This window comes from Astatotilapia calliptera, chromosome 12 (genome assembly GCF_900246225.1).
Source record: "Astatotilapia calliptera chromosome 12, fAstCal1.2, whole genome shotgun sequence".
Taxonomy (NCBI): domain Eukaryota; kingdom Metazoa; phylum Chordata; class Actinopteri; order Cichliformes; family Cichlidae; genus Astatotilapia; species Astatotilapia calliptera.
Genome location: NC_039313.1, coordinates 33,726,113 through 33,748,065, shown reverse-complemented (window position 1 = coordinate 33,748,065; position 21,953 = coordinate 33,726,113). Strand labels below are relative to the sequence as shown.

The 21,953-nt window shown below is 40.6% G+C and overlaps 1 protein-coding gene across 1 annotated transcript in view; it reads left to right on the top strand.

The window, feature by feature from the left end:
* Positions 1–12,070: 12,070 nt before the first annotated feature.
* Positions 12,071–21,953, top strand: part of antxr2a (ANTXR cell adhesion molecule 2a) — an 82,118-nt gene continuing 72,235 nt past the window's right edge. Inside the window, exons 1-2 of the mRNA XM_026186377.1 lie at positions 12,071–12,585; positions 19,017–19,088. Coding sequence (XP_026042162.1) covers positions 12,413–12,585; positions 19,017–19,088 — 245 coding nt within the window. The 5' untranslated portion in view covers positions 12,071–12,412. The remainder of the gene's footprint in view (positions 12,586–19,016; positions 19,089–21,953) is intronic.

Here is a 21,953-nt window from a genome sequence, read left to right as displayed (position 1 = left end):
GCATGTAAACCAGAAAAATCAAAAGCTACTCTTAAATAAAAGAAAAGGTTTATTATAGGCAGTCATTTATGAATGGCAGGATCATTTATTAAATTGTGTATATATAATATACTGTATCTGTAGCCACCCTGTGTCTTTCATTGATTTGTGAACTCTCAACTTAAGCACTACAGTCAACCTCTATTTCCACTAGAGGCTCAAGTGCTAATTAAAGAGCTAACCGTATCAGGCTTTGTTACCAAGGTGTATCTATAGACTCCATATACAGGTAAACTATGCTAAGTAGCACGGTGTATTGGACATGACTGGTTTGGCATAGAAAAGCACATTTCTTATCACACAAAATACTCCAAAAAAAGTCAAGAGGTCCAGTTCAGTAACTAGATACAGTATTAGCCTAGCACACACCCCACAGTGCTGATGTTTGGGTCCAATCCGACCTGCTTTTGGCACTTACCGTTCAGCTGTGACACTGGCAAAAGTCTTTTTCTGCCAAAAGTGATGAGGCGAGGTTGCTATGGGAACCAGCATATGCTGACTGGACCAGATGTTGACTCCAGAAGTCACAGCACACCTGGCACATATATGGTAGACCTGTGGTCGAGGTGTGGCAGTCACACGCACATGAAGTAGAGAAAACTAGATCTGGGTAACATTTGGGTCGGCTGTTATTATCTGGGAGCTAGCATCTACAGTTGTTTGTGTCAACAAGCAGCTGTACAATATTTTAGTAGGAAATCATTTCCAGTTTTAGCCAAAATCACTTGGCAGCTGCTGGAAGCTTTAGAGTGGGGTTGTTAAACATATGGTCCGTGGGCCAGAATCGGCCGCCAATCTAGCCAAGCCGCCAATCCATAGCCAGCTATGGAAGATGTAAAGAAAAGCACTTCTACGTGTATTTTCAATTTAATTTAATTTCTGGGGTCATTCAAAGCAATTAGGTAACAGATAGTAATCTGATTTATCACCATCTACAATAGAAATTTATATTTATTTATTTTTTTCAGTGTGTCCACTCAGTTAGAGGACAGTCCGGGCAATTGGGTACCTTTGCTGTAATTTACACATCTATTGAAGGATTGAGTGGTTAAACTTCTTCACACTGACAGAAAGGGGTCTTCACTGATCCAGCCAGTGAGGTCAAAGTGGGCTGTATGTGACCCATGATGTAAAATGGGTTTGACATCTCTGCTATAGAGGATTTATTTTATTTGGGTCAGTGATCATATTTTCCCAAATTATATAGAATAACCATATTTATGTACTAGGATACCAAACACTGTCTTTATGTGTTAGCATTGCAACAGGCTGGCGACCTGTCCAGGGCGTACTCCGCCTCTCACCGTGTGCCAGATGGGATGGGCTGCAGCTCTTCTGCAAACCTGAATTGGATAAGCAGAAGAGAATGGAGAGGTGGATGGATACCAAACGCTGGCTGTCCTTATTTGTAAGGGTTAACGAACCTGATAAATGAGGGTTATTCTAGTATGTAAACCTGTCACTGAACCATTCAAGACTTTGATATGAACCAGTCGTATTGCTTTGTATTGTGTGACTGTGTTTGTTTTGGATGTGATCATAACTTCCACAGAGTGTTTACTTTTGTGGAAATCTGTCAGCCAGCTCTTGTGCTTTGATGATTCCACCCAATAATATAAATATTACTCTGAAAAGAAACACTCGCATAACTATGTTTCAGAGTAAAAGTTGTAAAATCAAATGTCAGAATGTGCTGATCTAACGTGATGATACAATACTGAATGCAGTTGGAAAGGGCAACAATGTACCACACTTAAATCTGGCTTCCTTTCCTTCCTTTCTTTCCTCCCATCCTTCCTTTCATCATTTTAGACAAAATAGGAAATAAAAAATGTACTAAACCTATTGTCCTTAATGAAGCCTCAGTTTCGTGTATCACAGCATGTGGTGGACAATGAGTTATCATCACAACTGTGCTGTAGAGCAATGTTTTGTATAAACTATTAAACCCTCCATCTGTTTCTTTAAACTTACATTTATTTTTGCTCGTTTAATCAACACAGAGTTTAATTAACATAGACAATAATGCATGGCTTACTGTGGACCCAAAGTGATGAAATATCCAAATTAAATTTATGCATGTTTTTAATATTAGACAAAGATTAACAAAGTAAATGCACAATAAAGTTTTTAAATTATGGTTTCATTTATTAAGTGGGAAAAACTATCCAAACCTGCCTGTGACAGACTAAGTGTAACCTACTGACTGGTTGTGACTCTGATGCAATAACTGCCAATTTTACACAGATGTTTTTTTGCTTAAATGTTTTTGATCATCAAACAAATGATGATCTGAAATGTGTAAGTGTGACAAATATGCAGAAAAAAAAGAAAGAAATCAGGAAGGGGGGAAATACTACTCATTGGTGATATGGATCAATCCTAAGAATAATAATAATAACTTTCAAAACACATATACAAAGTTTCACAGTTTTTTACACAGTTTCAGTAAAAGCCACACATCAAAGAAAAGTTTACGTGTTTGAAGATACAGACACGCAGAAATAATCAGCTATTCAGTCCAACGTTCATGCCAGCACACGCACTTCTACACATGCAAATAGTTGCAGGCTATGTTCCAAAATAAAAGGAAGAAGATTAACGGAAAGCTAATCTATAAATATGTGTTTTCATTGGAGGCATTGAAGGGAAGATTAAAACATGTACTAAAGGTTCCAGATGACTGAATAACAGGAGACACTTTTCCACGGGAGTCGTCTCCTGCTCGCTGTTAAAAAGAATGCAGCACTTACATTTCAGACACAGAAGCTATCTGAGCATAGCCAGAAGAATCAGTGTGGGGAGGCTGAACCCCCAACTGGTGCTGCTGCTGACTGTGTTGTTAAAAACTTGGAAAATCATCAGATTTAAAAGATACCAAACATCCCTGCATGTGAAGACTTGGTCTAACTTAACTAGAGAAATGAACATAACCTTGCACTGCCCAATCCCCACTGCTGAACATCAGGAAATGTTCCTACTTTGACGTTAATCGGTTCAGCCTAACGTTTCTCCAAATTAATCCATAAGCCTGCACACAGGCTTTCACATTCTCCCATGATACTCCATGCCAAAGAAATCCTCGACATCTCAACACTGCAGTAAAAGAAGTTGATGAGGTAATTCTGAAACGACCTCATCACCTGTTTTTTTCCTTATTCATCGCTCCCTGACGCCAGTCGGCGAGTGTATTAATCCCGACTTCCCTCTAATCCAATTAAATATGGAAGCAGAGGCGCTGTCATCGCCAAACATGTTTCTGCAGAAGCCAACTGAAAAAAAGCCTCAAGACAGATTAAGGCAAAGAAGATCCTTAATTTGTTAATCACTGAACTCTGCTGTCACTGATAGGGGGAACGAACATATCTTGGTACGCGGGCCCTGATATAAGTGGGGAGTCAAGCGTGAAACACAAAGGGGGAATCAAGAACAATTACCGGGAGATGGTGAGAGGATCAAACGTGGATTCATTTCATTATCTCGACGATGCCTCGTTGCCCGTCCTTCTCTAAATGCTAATGTCTGCTTCTCAGGAGCGTTGAGTCAGTGAAGATGTGTGCTTTAAGCGAGGCCCCTGTGCAGGAATGTAGAAGTGTGAACCTGAAAGAAGTCAGTTCAAACACGCATCCTAACAATCCACATAAAGTAAACTGTCAGGAGGGCGGAGGGCTAACTTATCAGCTAATGCTGACTCGTAAAGGATCCAACTCACATATACAGATATATGCTAATTAACCCTTAGTATGAGACTCATACAATAACAGAATTGACCAGTTTACCAAAACTGAAGAAAAATCCTCGTGCACGGGCTAAACCACACAGCGAGCCAAGTCAGATGAACCGGTTACAAGCAGCGCGGTTAAGACGTCCACTACTTCTTCCAGGGGTTTTTAAAAAATTACATTAGCAAGGCATTCATTACAGGTATGCACAGCGCCCACGCCATTGTCAGAGGCTCAAACATAATTAGAGTCAAATATAAGGATGTTTTTAGTACTTGGATAAGAATTTTCGGCTTCTGGCCTTTTTGTTTTTGATGAGTGTAACTGGTGGTTTGCACCTTCTTTAAGCCCTCTGGATTTCCATTCAGGAAGGCGTCTCTTGCCTGTAGACTCTGACAATGACGGCCCCACCCCGTCAACAGTATTCTTGCCTTAACCATGGAAGTCATTCTTTTTGTTGTCTTCTGTGGTCTTCGGGCTGGAGTGTTGACCTAAACATTGAATACCTCATGTTACAGATGTACCACACTGTTGATCTGGCTTCTTCACTTGCATTTATATCTTTCTGGACCTCACATTGACAGATCTAGTGAAAAAAAAATACAAAATTTAAATTAAACACTTGGAATCAAGTCCATCTCCTTAATTTGTCATAAATAATAAGGCCTCGTTTGGCTATAAGTTTGGTTAGTCAGTCAATTGTCCAATTACTTTTGAGCCTCTGAAACTCAAGAACTATGTATAAAAATGTAATAATTCATTCATATGGTTTGGTACTGAAAAACGTAACCACCCGTATTACTGATAAGTTCTTGCAATGTGAGCTCAGTTGAATTATTCGGGTTCACAGCAGTTTAGTGCTGCTGCAGTCATGGTAACCAGCATGACTGAGGAGGACACTGAGCGATTGGGCCTGTGAGGGTCAGGTCATTCATCAGCTTGTGCAGCTGGTTTTAAACCACGATCCGTCTGGAAAACTGCAAACAAATGGAAATGTGTTGAGGATTCTCTGTGCTTGGCGTCAGCTGTCCCAGTGTGTGATGATGTCATTGGTCCTCCTCTCCACCCAGAGAAAATCTCTCTCCTGTTTCTCTCCTGTCTTGTAACTGTGTGCAGTGTATTTGAGCCCAAGCTGCTTTTCTTAAATAGCAAAGTGACTTGAACCAAAAAAAGTTTATTACATTTTGTTATCTTACACTAACATCCGGCATGCTGAAGGTGATGTGGAGCAGCTGAGTTTGCCTGTTACTATGAAATGAAAAATGACTTGTTAAAAGCAACTCAAGATGGTCATAGTGTGCATAATTACCACACACACCTACACACACACACACACACACACACACACACACACACACACACACACACACACACTTGGCGTTTGTGTGTTTTGACACTTGGCCTCAAGTCATGATTGATAGATGCTGTTTACTTCTGGGCAAGGTGCTCAATTTCAACTTAAGATGCCATTAGTGACAAACAGTGCATTCTCAAAGGAGAAAAAGCAAGCTAAAATAACAGTTATTAAGGTAATTATGAGTTATTGATGCCATTAGACTCAATAGATCGCCGTTATTGTGACTAATACTTCTTTGGTTGGTTTTCTTGAGGCGCCCTGATATTTTAACACCTTTACACCTCAAAATGTTTTTCTCTTGTAAGATAAAAATACATAAACTCAAAGCAGGTGTGTCAACTTGAAGGACCAGGCTGTACGATCTCCTTCCTACAGGACAGTAAAGAAATATATTCTGCATGTTAAACACGTAATCACACTGCACTACTTTAAACCCTGTATCATAACCCTTATCATTTACATTTACACCCTGAGAAACCCTGCTGCAGTATCTGGAATAGTTCATAGTTGTAATATTTTATGAAGTTAACATTATTGTGCCTTGCGCATGAATGAGTGCAATTTATTTAATACAATTATGTCTGATATTAGGTAAGAAATGAAGAATCATAGAGAAAGCTAGCATCCAAAAAAAGGGAAAGCCATTAACTCCAAAATTACCTGCCTCAGACACACCCACGCCACAAATGTGGCATCAGGAGAAAGCCCAGGATGTCCCCTTGTACGGATACATTTCATACATTTTGGTTGATGTAGAGGTCTCAGACTCGTATCCCTCACAGAGAACAAGAATGAATTGGTCTTAGGAATTTAGACGGAACCCAACTTTGATGCTGTTACCAAACAGACACGCAGAGAAGCGTCAAGGTCAGCGAGCTGCAGATCGTGTGGAGCTGAGTGTGGACCAAATGCAGATGATGCAGAAAGACTGAAACGAGTAAACATAAAGCGAGCTGTTTATTTAGGCTGGACATGAGAGTACACAAAAGAAAATAAAAAAATGCAACAAATAACCTAAACTGGGAAATATTAAGGGAACATGGAACTAGCAAGACAAGAAGACTGATAAGCAGAGACTCCAACGAGGGCCGAGGCGAGGCTGAGACGATGCATACACAAGGGGGAGATTAGCGGAGGGGAGACAGCTGGGATGCACAGGGGGCACTAATTAGACATAACGAGGTAAGGGAAGCAACCTGAACGCAAAACACAAAAGACAAGGACTATCAAAATAAAACAGGAAGCGCACTGACGCAGACTAAGATGCACAACTTGACGAAAGAAGAGAGCGAAGGACACAGTGTGGCGAACAAACACTGAAGAGCAGACTGAAAGGGCGAACGGAGACCAGACAACCTCAAATAAACCTGAATCACAAGAAATGTAAATATCATAATCAGAAAACTCACAAGCACAAAAACACTAAACTTGAAAACATAAAGTCCAGAAAACCAAACCCTGCGTCAAAGAAGCTGAAACAGGATCAGGCTGTGAATCTGTACTATTCATTTATAACAGGAAAGGATCTGTTTCCCAGCAGAGGTTTCGCTGACAGAAAAATCATCCTGTTTTGCAATTTTACATCCTATTTTCTCAAAATCCCAGAATATGATTTCCTCTTTAGGGAATAAGTTGCGTGATTTACATATCTATGGACCCTTTAAGTGAAAATGTCCAACTATTTACTTGTGTGTTGTCCCCGAGGATGTTTTGAACCTGCACTTGAAATCCTAATAATTTAGGTTATTAGAAGAACTTCTTTGTTTTTGTGATTTTGCCGTTTGTCACGGGTTTAACTCTTGATTAGCTTCAACACCTCAGTGCTTACATAAATTAGCATTGTTTTAACTGTCGCTTTTGATTTTTTCCTCCACCTCAAAAGCCCCCATGACAAATTGATGCACAACAACTATTTTCTCAAGCCACTGGATTCTTGTATATGCTTACATTTCCCAAATAATGGGAAATACATGGTTGTTGTTTTTCTTCTTTTTGTTCTCTTTGTTTTGTGGGGCTCTGCTCAGGGTACATCAAGTTAGCTAGCATGTACGGAAACCAAATGGCGTGCAAAAGAATTAACATTCTAATTAAAATCTAATTAGACTTTGATTTGCTAGATAATTATAATCGTGTGTTGCTGTTCTCTGGACTATTCAGATTTGATGAGGTGTGTTATGGTAATTACCTCACTGATATGGAGTTGTGTGACAGCGTAGTTTTCACAATGAGGCAAAACAAAAGAAAATGGATTCAGTTTGTTTGTGTAATCCGTGTTTCAGGAGAAGCTGCGCTGTGAATAATTAGTTCTTATACTTAAATGAGGTGAAAGTACTTCCTCAGAATAGAAAATGTAAACAACGAGCAGCTCTACAGGCAGATGTGGACATCACTATTTTTATATTACTGTCGTCTCTAACGTATTTGCTGGCATTTTATGATTTTTATGAGTAATGCTTTCAAAATAATAGTGTTGTTTCAGCTTTATTCAGCTATTTGCAGCGTTCAGATCAGAAATACACAATATTATACATTTTTATTTTAAATGTCTTTAAAGCAGATTTGTCAATTCCGGATTTAAAAGGCTTTCAAACACTACAAACATTGTACATTTCAGAGGGACATCATCTCAATAGATCTTTTATAATCAATAATGGTTAAGCTACTTTCCCAAATTCCTTCAGAACTCTCGCTTGCATGTCTCTACCTTATACGTAAGTATGTTGCCCGTTCTCACTCCCGAGGCGTAATATAGTTATGATTTTTTCAACTTTTACCCTAATACTGATCTAATACTGATGCCTTGGGACCTCTTGACCTCAATCTTTTTACGATAGTTTTAAAATAACATTTCATTGTTGCAACCTTGTCCTTGTAGAGTTAGTTTAGTTTCACCTCCTAGCATCCACATCACAGGCAACCCATCCGGGGCTAGATGATTAGGGGTTTGAGTTAGGTTTTGATAGATTTCAAAGACAAAATTGAAGAGTTATTCCAGAATGTTTATGCCCTAGCAGTTGAAAAGGCTAGTTTCATAATTGATGTATGATAAATTTCTTTATTGAAAAGACTGGCATGTTTGTCTCTATTCAGCTCGCTTTATTTTATGAGTTTGTTATGGCACCGAAATAAAATTCATGATATGTCAGTGTATTTTATAAATGTACTTTTCTTAACTTAGAGATGGAGAGAAATGAAGTTATGTGAATGTAGCTTCTTCTTCTTTTTCTTCTTCATTAAGCTGCTTCCATCTGTCTCCATCTCACCCTGCCCCTAGCATCTTCCTCTGTCACATCAGCCCATGCATATCCTCTTTCACTACATCCCTGAATCTTTTCTGAGGTCTTCCTCCTTTCCTCCTGCCTGGCAGCATCATCTTCAACTTCTTTTGACCACTCCACTATCCCACCTCTGCAACTGTCCAAACCATCCCAGTCTTGCCCCTCTGATTTTGATATTATATAGGCTAGTGTTCATGGCTTTCAGTGCTGATGGGAGCTACCTCAATAAGCAGAAATTGCAGTAAGTGTTTAAAATCTTTTAATCTACCTTTATTTGGAACATTTGTTGTAGCAGATACAGGTAAAGCAGGAAGAGCTCAACAGCAGCTGTGGCATTAATTTCATAGCCTGGAGTCACATCTACTGCAGAGCCAGCTGCACGCACCTTGTTCAAACAAAAGACGTGACTCATCACTTACGACCAAACCTGGAATTTCCTGCATGTTGTGTAAAACACCACCTGATGAAATGTATAACTGGTGTTGAATGTAACCTGAGGGGAAAGCTACTGAGATATAAAGGAGTTATGAAACTTAATTACTCATCTAGAGTCAATAGATACAACTGTGAAAACATTTGCATTATCTGTCTTGGTTTTCCCTTGAAGGCTTGGTTTTGGAATGCTCCTTGGCCACATGTTCATATTGCATTTGGTTAAATGGTGCTGTGTGGCTCGGTGGGTGGAGGATGGCTTTTGTTTTATGCATACAGCTCCATGGTACGCTGCCAGAATTAGAGACGGGGGTGGGGGGTGGCGGTTCAGCTCCCACTGTAGATCAATGTGAGGAGCAATGCACTAAGTCGTCCAGGTTGGGGGATTTAAAACTGCACAATGAGCCATTTATGCTGATGATGGAGGCTGATGTAGTTCTGTGAGGACCCTTGAGTATAAAGGCAAATTTAATTTCAAATCCAACCACGAATTCCCAAAGATCTGATTCAGATCATTATCTTTAATTCTTGCAAGCACTGAAAATGTATATGAAAAAACAAATGGCCACCACATCAAGTCTATTCAACTGCCTATAACACACTTCTTTGAGGAAACATTTGTTTTCATTCTTTCTTTCTGCATATTTGTTTTCCTTATTTGTTTTACTATCCGTACCTACCTGGCTGTTTGTGAAAAAGTTATTGCCCTTGACATCTATCAGTCTAGAAAGTGCTACCAAGCCCTTTCTAGGGCTTTAGGACTCCAGTGAACCATGGTAACAACTATTATCATACCAAAATTACTCCAAGAGCACATCAACAACAAAAGAAACCGGAACAACATCTAATGATGCAAAAATGGCATCCATAGGAGACTTTCAAGGAGAAGACCACTGCTAGTCAAAAACAACACAAAGGCTTGTCAACCCAAGACATTTGGGACTTTTGTGATGGCCTGGAGCTGCTTCAGGATGACCTGATGCAACCATGAATTCTGCCCTTTACCAGAAAAATGTCCGCTCATCAGTTTAGCCCTGAAGCTCAAGCACACTTGGGTTATACTGAAGGACAGCAATCTTAAACACACCACCAAATTTACCTCGGAAGGGCTAAAAAAATGAGGAAAAAACAATTAAGTCCCAGTTTTGGCACGACCTTAAAAAGGCCATTCATGCTGGAAAACTTTCCACTCCAGCAGAGTGCAAAGACGAGTGCGTGAAGACTCCACTTAATTGCAAACACTACTGCAAGCGCTTAATGTCAGTTCTAACTGCCAAGGCTGGTACCATCAATTATTCAATCACCTTTTCACACAGGTCCAGGTAGGTTAGGATAGCTTTTACTACCTCTTAGTAAATAAAATCATCATTTAAACATTGCATTTGTATTTACTCAGATGATCGTTGTCTAACATTAAAATTTGTCTGATATCTGAAACGCGCGATTGTAATTTATGCAGCAATCAAATACAAATTCAAAAAGAGGGCCAAATATTTTTTCCACAGTACTTTATACAAAATCTAAAGCAGACAGACTGGAGATTAAGAAATGAGAGGAGAGGCTTCTAAAGCGTCTCATTCTCTCAAAAACTGCAACAAATACCACAATAAAAAAATAAGAAAGCATGTGTGTCCTTAAGCAATGTCTTTTTTGTGTAACTTCTTGGATTTCACACATGGTGGACCTCACATCTGCATCCTCTTCCTGTGCTTGTGTAGCCAGCAGACTTTCTGCTTCCCTCAGCGTGACTGTTCGATCTGTATTGGAAAAAGAGTTTTGGATGCCTTCTCTGTATGCCACGTGTTCATACAGTTTGAAATGAAGCATGTTGCAGCCAAGCTAATGTTAGTGCTCCAACAAAAGCCTCTTAACTCAGATGTCATAAGAATTTAGGGAAATTGTGTCATTGTGAGAAAAAGAGAAGATGAAGCATGTGTGGTCATTTCAGCTTTCATAGCCTGAAAGCACAAATCATTAATCATTTCTCTTAGTTCCAAAGATCCCCTGTGCAACAGGAAGCTTTGGAGCCTTGGAGCCAAAATAGCTAACTAGCACCATTTGGTTTAAGAGCAACAAAAACACACATTTTTTCACCAGGTTACCAAGACTTTTGAAATGTTTCTCCGCGGTTTTTGAAAGATGAGACATCTCAGCAGAGCAAAAACAAAAACACTCTTTATCCTTCTTATGTGATCATTATTATGTAGTCCTCTTCATAAGGTGATACAGATGTTGGGTGTGTGCAATGGGAACTCCAGCACTGCATAAGAAACAGCTGGTTCCATCCCGTGCATGCGCACTGGACTGGACTGGAGGCTGATGACGCCTTCAAGTGCCGTCAGTATAACAGCGCTTTCCCAAAGTTGGGCAAACGTCAGAAAAAAAATAAAAATAGGTCAATGGATGACACATTCATCATATTAGTCGCGAGCAGCTTTATGGTGATGTCATATTTATTGTTTGTTTGTTTGTTTTTTAACAACCTACAGCTCCATCATTAAAACCATTCGTTAATTCTGAGTACGTTCAGGAACTTTGGCAGTGTGGGGTGGACTTCCTTGTGTCTGGTTTGTTCCAGCTTATTCTGCGGATGCTTAATCAGATGGGACGGTTTGTAGTTTGTAGACGGTAATTTGGAGGAAATAAACATTTTTTTTTCTTTTTTTAAGGTTGTAAGATCAGGGCCTGCCATTTCAGTGGGAGGAGGCGGCCAGGTGGGAGCTTGGTCTGCGGTAAAATTAGGGCAGACTGACTGGCAGGACAGGTTTACCAGCAGCACAGTGCATTTTAACTGGATGATCAAAGTTATATGACTGACCTGTCACTTTTCTTTGATGGTTACATTTTTATGATGTTGTCCATTTTGTCCAGGTTAAAACACCTTTAGTGATGAAACGTACAGCGTTCAGGCTGTAGGCTACAGTAAAACGAAGGATTGAGTGATTTGATGGCACGGCCTTCAGAAACATGAGCACTTTTAGACTGCGTATTTTTATATTTTCATATTTAAAAAAAACCTGAAAAAACAAACGTCATGCAATTTACTTACAAAACAGTAACAGTAACAGTCCTTTCCACCACGTAATAAAGCATCTATTGTGTGCTTATTAAACACCTTTCTCTCCATTTACCAGCTTTGTTAAATTCAACACGAGCTCTTTTCTGGGCACATCTGTAAAACGAAGCAGGAACTTTAAAAGAAGCGATTAATTTTGTACCAAAGCTACGCCTACAGCACTCAGCAGTACGAGTTTTGAGCAGCCCTTGAAGTTCTCACAGTTTGTCTCGGTGAAGTTTGCGAAAAGCTGATATTTTTTGGGTTTCTTCCGTCTGGGGTTTTGCGTGTTTTTCGCCAGGTTTGATTTTATTGAGGATGTGAGTGAGCAGTGAATCACAACGATGTAGAAACTTCATCGGTGACGTGACGTGACGTGACGGCGATTTCCTTGATTTTGTTGCTCAAAGTGTTAACTTGGTTGTTTTGGAAGAAGTCTGACATGCAGCTCCTCCTCCCCGAAAACTCATCTAAACTTTGATTTTTCTCAACGAGCAGCGACTCCTTATCGTTTCTCTGTGTGGCAAACATGCGGGAAAAGTTGTCACGTTACTTTGCCGCGGAGGAGAAACTTGTGCGCGGACAGAGCGGCTGGACTTCGGCGGCGGTCGCGGTGCTCCTGCTCGGGTTGTTCGCCTCGTGCTGCTGGGCAGAAGAAGCGTCCTGTCACGGGGCGTACGACCTCTACTTTGTTTTAGACAAGTAAGTGAAAACTGCAGGCAGAGCTGGTGAACTTTAGATGACTCCTGTCTGATCGCGCTGCAGCAGCATGCTTTTTGTTATGGACTTCTGTGTTTGCCTTTGGAGGAGGACGAGCCGGTGCACCCCTGGGATGTTGGGGGGATAGTTTGGTTAGGGTGGACAGATTATCTGCGACCTGATTAGGAATATGCGTTTTCAACATATCCTGTATCTTATGCAGACTGTGTATAAATCTGTGGCACTATAAGGTTTACATTGGGTTACTGTTACTGGCCGAAAAAACCACTCAGGTCTGCTGCGTTATGGAGATGAAGTGCTACGGCCAGGGCCTTACCTAAAGGGGGGGCAAAGGGTTGTTTAAAGTCTGATGGGACCCACTTGGTGCCTGCTTCTCGACTTTAGTTTCACTGAAAACTTTATACACTCTACTCATTCCATTTATTTATCAATTATTTTTCACATTAAAAAATAAATAAATAAATCTACTTATATGTGATGTTGTTTTGCTTCTGAATGTCAGTTTTAGCGGATTTCTTATTTCCCAAGGGGGTCACATGGATTTCCATGTTAGAGTTGGCAGTTTTTGCAGGCGATGAAGTCTAAGTTTTAACATCCAAACGTGCAGTTTGGAGTGGCCTGGCCTGAACTGCGCCTCTGCCTAAATCCCATCTGTTGACATCAGTGGCAGACCCCAGTCATGCTGATGTGGCTGACTGGGGTAAAAATGTGATGTTACAGAAGTGGGGTTGGACAGGGGGAGGGAAACGTAACAAACTAAACCACTTTAAAAGCCAGCGAGTTGTGATAAAAATGAATTGACATGTTATAGTTAACTATACAACTGAAGCACAATAATCAACTGTGAAGTGATGCTGAAGTTGCTGATGTTTGTGTGTGCGAAGCGACTGATGGATACAGTCAGCTCTAATGAAGCTTCCCTGTGCTTTGAACGTACTGTTGTTTTGCTAGAGTGATTAAAGCTGTGCATGTAAAAGACCTTATCACTGAAGGTGATAACAAGTTTCATTTACCAAAACTCACAGTACAAAGAAGGAATGTGCGTGGCAGCGTGCAAACTGATCACTCCTGGCACTTGCTTACTTTGGTGTTGTTATGGCTAGCTGGATATCTTTTAAATTCTTTGTAATCTGGTACAAGTGGAGACTGGTTCATATTCAAAGTGAATAAGCTGTGTTCAGGTTTACTGATATCTCAAAAAAAAAACCATCAGTGAGATCCTGGCAGGAATTTACTAGTGTGATAAAACCTTCTTCAGTATCACTTTTTCTTTTTCCAGAAGTATAACAGTCTCTATTTTCTTGATACATTTAGGAGAAGACTACAGCAAGTCGGGGAAGTATAAAAGGTTATATTTACTGTGTTAGCATCCCGTTCATTCTCACAACAGCAAATATGTCAGCCCTAACTGCAGCTTAAGAGTCATGTAGATAGTTATGCAAGGCAAATTGCACAACAGTTTAAATGATGTATCACATGAATTACAGCATGACAAAGGATGATCGATTAGTAACTTCACCGTTTCTCTAGCTGCTGCATCACAGGGTTTTGGGTACCTTAAAAATTAGGCAGTGTGCAAAATCTCATTGCTAGATATCAGAGGTTTGCAGATTGCAATCAATAAGTTGTGTTTTCTTCCACCTCCCAATTCAAGTACATAATCCCAGTTATGGTGGTCACTGTAGGACAAGCATCTCTGACCACCAGTCAACTGTAGTGACTGTCAGTCTGCTGTTTGTTTCGTCTGTCAATATGCAAAACTGTAATATGCAAATATGTAAAGCTTTGTGAAAGAAGTCAGTGGAGCTCACTTTCGTCCAATGATTCAGGTTTTAAGATTAGGCTTCAAACTTTCCTTTTTGCTAAAGCATATAGTTAGGGCTGGATCAGGTGACCCTGAATCCTCCCTTAGTTATGCTGCAATAGGTCTAGGCTGCTGGGGAATTCCCATGATGCACCATGTATTTCTCCCTCAGTCACCTTTCTCACTCACTGTGTGTTAATAGACCTCTCTGCACTCAATCATACTTGTTATTATATCAGGCTCTCCTCCACAGCATGTCTTTATCCTGTCTTCCTTCTCTCTCCCCAACCGGTCGCAGCAGATGGCCCCGCCCCTCCCTGAGCCTGGTTCTGCTGGAGGTTTCTTCCTGTTAAAAGGGAGTTTTATGTCGCCAAAGTGATTGCTCATAAGGGGTCATATGATTGTTGGTCTACCTTACAAAATAAAGCGCCTTGAGGCGACTGTTGTTGTGATTTGGTGCTGTATAAATAAAATTGAATTGATACTGAGGTGAGATGTTGTGAATATCCTGAACTTTTCTGTCAGTGACTGTGAGCCGGCTTTTCTGAAGTATTGGACTCAGATACTTAGCGAATAAACTCTCATACAATGTGAGGATGTAATAGTCATTTACTGGCATTTAGACTCAGCTGACATAATTTCACCTTATAACCAGCTGTTGTTGTTTAGCTGGCTCGTTGTCAGCTGCATGTCTAATCTCCTGTTAGTTTTCAGTGAAGCTTTAGTGTTAGCTGTAACTAAAAAGTGGAAATGGAAATTGGGATTGCCTTGTAATGTAATGTAGAGCCTTCAGTTGGTCTGCAGCTGCAGGAACTTTGGATGCATTAAAAACAGCAGATGATGATTATAATGCACTGGCAGCTTACAGTTTATGTCTCTGGAGATTTCATGACAGGGCTTGAAAAAGGTCTCTGTTTAGCTGCTCGGCTGTAAAAAAGCTTTGATAAATGTTCGAGGCTAAGGTCAGATATTTGAAAAGAACTACAAGTGAACTCGAGATCAAGCCGGGGCTGTGACCGCTCAAGTGAATGATACTCTTGGGCTGTGTCTTGGTTACGTGGTGTACTGCTGTGCTTCGTGTTGCATGTGGTGAAGCGACTACTGTGACAAGCTCGTACCACCACACAAGTGTTACCGTGACCTCATCTTTCGCACCCTGAACGTTAACCAGACTTCAACCATAATATTTATGGTATGTTTAAAGAGCACAGTTGGTAACAGGTCAGTAACATGTCATGGGCTTTTTATAATGTTATCATTCTGGGAAATGCTGAATTGTTGAGAAGAGGAAGAATGAAGGTTTCTCAACTGTTGCTGTATTGTTTCATTGTTTCAGTATCCATAGCAACAGCTATCTGACATGACAGCAGAGCATCTTCTAATAAATTAATTAAAGTCTTTTAATCATTGATTAAAGTCTTGACTTAAGTCTTTTTTTATGTGAAAGCATTAACTAGTGTGAGTTTTACACATATAAGCTTCTAATCCTCGAATACCATTGAAACCACCCTTATGGTGCACCGACAAACCCAGCGCAAGCAGCTTGGAGCAGATGTTGATGCTGTATTACTTCCTGTGTTTCACACTCTCACAGCCCTGCTGCAGACATCACACATGCAGAGACTTCACAGCCACATTCAGTTCAGCAAAACTGCTTTGTAAAAGTAGTGCCATGCAAAAAGACCTCCTGTATACGAAGGAGAGTTTACAGCCTTGACAGCAACTGTTTTTAATCCCACCCTCCCACGGCTTGGACATGTGCCACCGTGCTGAGTTGAAACACTGCTCGCCTGGCCCTTTTGTGTTTGACCCACCCTGCCCTGGATAAAATTGCATAATTACAGGATGATGACCAAGGTTTTTTGGCACAATTATGACAGCGTGCACACATCTTTGCTTGTTCAGCATTTCTTTTTTATAAATTTGCCAAATGCGTTGGATTTACAAATGCAAGTTTAAATGTAACAGGTCTGAACTTTACTGTTTGTTACTTGTCAGCTTGCAGCATCTCTAAGTTTACTTTATCTCTGCAGCTATGATGGCTCTACTTCAGGATTTCCTGGTTGAACTGATAAGACTGTGCGGTAATGTTTGCGGCAGCAATCACTGCCTTACCTTTTTCTTTCAAAACCCTTTTCAGAGCATCTGTCAGTCACACAGTAACACAAATCATAATCCTTTTGGACTCTATTGGGGAACCAACATTTACAAGTGAGCTTCCTGTTGTTTTATAAACTAGCAGTTGAGTCCAAAAACCCATCGGGAAAGTGTTTACTGAAAGTACAGAGCAAGAGAACTGAGAGCTACTTTCCCATAGACTTCCAGCAGGCCATTAGATAGAATGGTTGGTGGCACTTCTGCACTAGCTTCACTTTTTAGCCTCACTTGTCATCTTTTTCCATTCACACTTGGCAACCAACCTGTACATCCTCAGTGTGACGTCAAAGAAAAGCAAACACTGATTGAAATGGTTTCTAACAGTGGATAGAGCACACTCCACCTGGAGCTGTATTAGCCTTAAAGATTTATGAACATAAAATTCAAGTATTTCCAGCCTGTTAAATCATTCTGAGATAGTTTATTTAAAATGGAGGATAGCTCAACACTATGAGAGCGACCTCTGCAAACTCCAAAAGCAAGAAAATTCTTGCAGAAGATGCAACAACACACCAGCTAATCAAAACAGGTTGAAGGAGGAGATACTATCAGCTAATGACTCTGCAGCGCTCGCTAGTTAGACTCCATATCACAGGAAGAGCAAACAGTAGATGGAAATTACTGATTTGGTGAAAAAGCAGGGTTAGCTGGTTTAAAAGCTCGACCCAAGATAAAACATCTCACTTTTTTGAGTTTTGTTGCATGACAGTATTGTGCAGGTCCTGATGAGTTATAAGGTTAAGTTACTTTATTCTTTGTCTTGATCCATGCTCAATCATCCAGGTTAGTAAATCCCAAAAGTTGATTCTGTTCATCTGGACGTAGCGTTTTGTGGGAGAAACGTTTCGTCACTCATCCAGGTGATGTCTTCAGTCTCAGCTGACTGCAGGTTTCAACCTTATAAACAGTACATTTGCATAATGACTGAAACCAGCCCACTGAAGGAACAATGGGCTGGGAGGTCAGTTCCTTAATCTTAATTATGCAAATTCTCATGACCACTGACCAAAACCCACTGATCAATGGCCATGAGTCCCATTCACAGAGAGTTGGGGAATGACTGCAATCACAGCATTGTAAGATGGCGAAAGATGTACCCTTAGGCCCCCTCCTCGTTTCAGAGATGGTCTTTCCCTTTTCACGTAAATGGCCTCCTTGACTCCGCCCTCAAACCAGCGTTCCTCCCTGTCCAGGATTGATCAGTGGGCTGGTTTCAGTCATTATGCAAATGTACTGTTTATAAGATTGGGGAAACCTGCAGTCAGCTGAGACTGAAGACGTCACTTGGATGAGAGACGAAACGTTTCTCCCACAAAACGCTACGTCCAGATGAACAGAATCAACTTTTTGGAGATTTACTAACCTGGATGATTGAGCATGCATCAAGATATGCAAATTAATCTTGTGAAATTTGGCGCCAGGTTATAAGAGCAAACCCAAATGTTAATGCACGAAGCAGAAAACACTCAGAATGTCTTTATTGTTATGAACACATAAGTAGATTAAGTTGGGAGCTTCATGCAAATAAAGATTCAAAATTGCTCATTATAATTTTTATAAAACCAAAAACCAACAAAAACCAGAGGTGATTCTCATCCCTTTAACTATTAAACCAATGTTTAGCCACAAAGAACTCACTTAAATATATGCAGAGTCACCAGCGTTGTCAAAGTAGAGTAAAACTCTTCTTTATTCTTGCCTCTTTCCTCCGCTGTGTGACCTTGTCTATGGGCAGCAGGGAGGAGAAAGAGGTGGCATGAAAGATGAGCCTCCTAACGGTCAAACTCTTCTTTTTTATGTTCTCCGTACATACATAGAATTGTAATTATTGGTTTAATTACCTCTTTGTCGTTACATCAAGGGCACATTTTACACACTTCGTTCATTGTGGTCAGACCGACTTACTGAGGGGTGAGAGGGGCCAAGGGCTATAGGTTCACACCCACCTTGGAAAATTTATGTGTCGTTTTTGGCAATTACCAACTCTTAATTAGTTTTAATGAGACAAAGACAGTAGAACAAGCACTCGCACCTTATTCCATCTTTCTCTGCACTTCTTGTAGAGCTCGTCTGTGTAACGAAAGGTTGCAGAAGTGGGCCTGTCAGACATCGGAGAACTCCCGCGTTACTAAACTGCACAAATTAACTGGATTAAGTTAAACTGCATTCTGTTGCTTCAACCTCTACCCGGTAACTTCCTGTTAAATTTCAGATCTGTTGGCCAAGTACATTTGTAGAGAGGCAAGCCTCGTGTGAACGTTTGAGGATTCTAACAGCTGAAGTGGCTGCTGTAGTACACAGACTTTGCACAATTATCCAGCATGTGGCTGGTGTTAAATGTCCAACTGTGGTTGTGGTACAAAGCACAAATACTGTACAGTATTTTACTCCCCAGCACACAATCTGCTGCAACTGATGAGCTGTGAGCTGACTGTTGTTTTCTTGTTTTCAGGTCTGGAAGCGTTGCTAATGACTGGCGTGAGATATATTCCTTTGTGAAGAACCTTACTGACCGGTTTGTGAGGCAAGTATGATATTTTCCTGCTTTCTCATATCTCACGGATGTTTAAAAAGAAAGAGGAATAAGTTGGGGAAAATGAAAGAAGGCCTTTTCTTCTGTTTTACATCTGTTTGACATCAGCATGGCGGTTTTATGGGATAAATGTCTATCACTCAAGCGCTCACACCGTTACTTCCAGCCAGTTGCACAGATTTAAATGACTTCCCACCTGTTTTACAAACTATCATTGTGCAGAATCTACGGCATCCGTCTTGCACATAATTCATTAAAAAGACAAAACGGCAGAAACCGGCTTGAAACGTTCAGCTTGCATAACGTTTGAGTCAAACGGCGCCTGCCAGCACAGTACAGACGGTAGCGACCCAGCCAGAATGAAGTGGTTGGTTGAAGAAAATAGCAAAGGCACCAGGTGGGAGTGGGTGGCAGAGAGGAGCAGTCTTCTGGGCTGTGAGAATGGCCATTTGCACCAGGGGGGGTCCGGCTCCACACTTATCCCCTGCTTCCACCACAGAACGGCTGACAGGCAGACAATGTACAGTAAAGCAAAAGAACACTGGAAGGCGATGAGGACAATCTGCTAAACAATGCTCGCTCACCAAGAGCACTTCTGTTCCGCCATGTGGAGCAAACTGGACTACTTCATCACCCCCCTCTCCACCATTCTCAAAGAAAAAAAAACCCAACACCACCCTCTGATTTGTCCTTGGCATCAACTGCGTCTTTATCCCAAGTCTTTCTTAGAAATAAGAAAAGATCCCAGTACTGCTAAAGAGGTAACAAATAACATCTTAAGCTCCAGTTAAAACCTAAAGTTCGACGTTAAGTCACCACCCACGATTTCTCATCCGTGACTTGCGTGCGGTTAGTTTTTAGTCCACATATGAGTCCCGAAACTTGCAGACAGGATGTGGATGTATACGGCTGCTACCGCTCCCTGCCAAATCTGGCCGTGTGGCTTAAAGATTGTGCTATTTTTGCGGGGGAGGATCGCGACTGGGCCATGTGTCATGTGGGTGAGAAATATCAGCACCTCTCCTTATGCTCTGAAGGCTTCGGATCTCTGAAGGAAACACTTAATTATCTGAAGTTTAACTCGCTCTGTGGGATGGCATCCGTGTGCTTTCTGTCTGTAGCAGAGGTGTGAAGTAACCGAGTGCATGTAATCGAGTATTCACCAGAGTATTGTTTAAGCGACGCAGAAGTATCTTTACTTTAGTTACTTATAGCATCCTGTGATTTCATGGTTACACGATGTTTTTCACCCTAAATTGTGTCGCTGATTGGAATCCACATATGATGAGGACGACCGCGTCGCTGTTACCTTTATGATTGCGCAGGATAAAAACTTTAAGGTCAAGCTTGCAGTGTAAGATGATTCTGTCTTTCAGTTGACTTGGACGCTTCGCAGTTTGTCTGTGGTCTGGTCTTTTTTACACCATCAAACACTTGATGCTCGAAAAGTTAAACCGTAGGACACCAGCCTCACGCTGACATGTCTATTTTTCCAGCACTTCTTTATTCTAATTTAACAGGAAAATGTGTTACAGTGAACGCCACCTTTAGCATGAAAGTCTCTCAATGCGGTCACTTCTCAAACCCACTTCCTTGTAATCATATTTTTAGGTGGCTGTTGGCAGAAATATTTGTTTCATCACTAGTATTTTTAAAATAAAAAATCCCTTGTAGATGTTCTCTAAAGGTTTAGTGTATATTTAATTTGCCTGCTCAATATTTCGTGCTCCTTTTAACCGACGACCCATCACACCCTTGTGATTGATTTCGGTATTCTAGTGAGGACGAGTGAAAGTGTGTCACGCCCTGCTGCTGGTTACTTAGAGCTTCTTTGGATTTTAGTTTGTTAACTGAATTTTATAGTGAAACCTTACTGAAGAAATGCACTTGTAGTTTATGTTGGCTTAAATAAAAGTATTGAGAAATCATTGTTTTATAATATTAAAACTAAATAATTCCCCCAGTACTCATCAGATCTTGTCATTTTTTAAATCCAGCTTAGTCAGAGCTTATATCTATATATGAAAATGTGTAATTTTATATATTCTATTTCATTCATTTCTCATTTTATGTCTTTTATTACAGTTCTAATGTAATTTTATTACCCCCAGTTTTGGGGAATGTCACCATAGCCATGTCTTCGTCCCTGCGTCGGTGTGTACAGGACTCAGAAACCAGCCATGTTTGTTTAAAAAAATAAATTATTAATAATTCATGAGGCGGCGAGCGAGTGCTCGGAGATGACAGAGCGGTACTGAATGTAAACAGCGCTGGCTGTACTGCGAACACTTGACGCCACACTGTTTGGTCAGACACACATCAAAGTGTCCAACGTGTCGTTTAACACCCTTAAAAAGTCACAGGTACAAAATATATAGATTCTATACTATATTTGCGCCTGTGTATGTGTGCGCGTGTGTGTTTGTGTTTGTTCGTGTGTTTATGCGTGACTCACTACCACAACATGTTTCCTGTCTTATTAATCACTTCCTCAGTCCCACAGAAGCTGCTTTAAGTCATCCACTAATATTAGTTGACATTAAAAGAGCCCCTTCTGTTTGGTTCATTATTAATGCGTCTTTAATTCCCTTTAACTGAACTGAACTGATGTAAAAGCTTTATATAACACTGTCTGTCACACTGACACATTCCCAGCTAGTCTGAGAACTTCACGTGTTTGATTGTGGCCGCGATGGTTTGGTAAAGACGACAAAGGACAGAAGTGCAGATTTTTGTACAGGATAATAAAACGTGTCATATTACAGGGTTTTTTTTAGTTGTTATTATTTAAAACAAGCAACTAAATGAGACATTTAGAGTATTGCTTCTGTTTGTTTATTTAAAACGAATCCATGT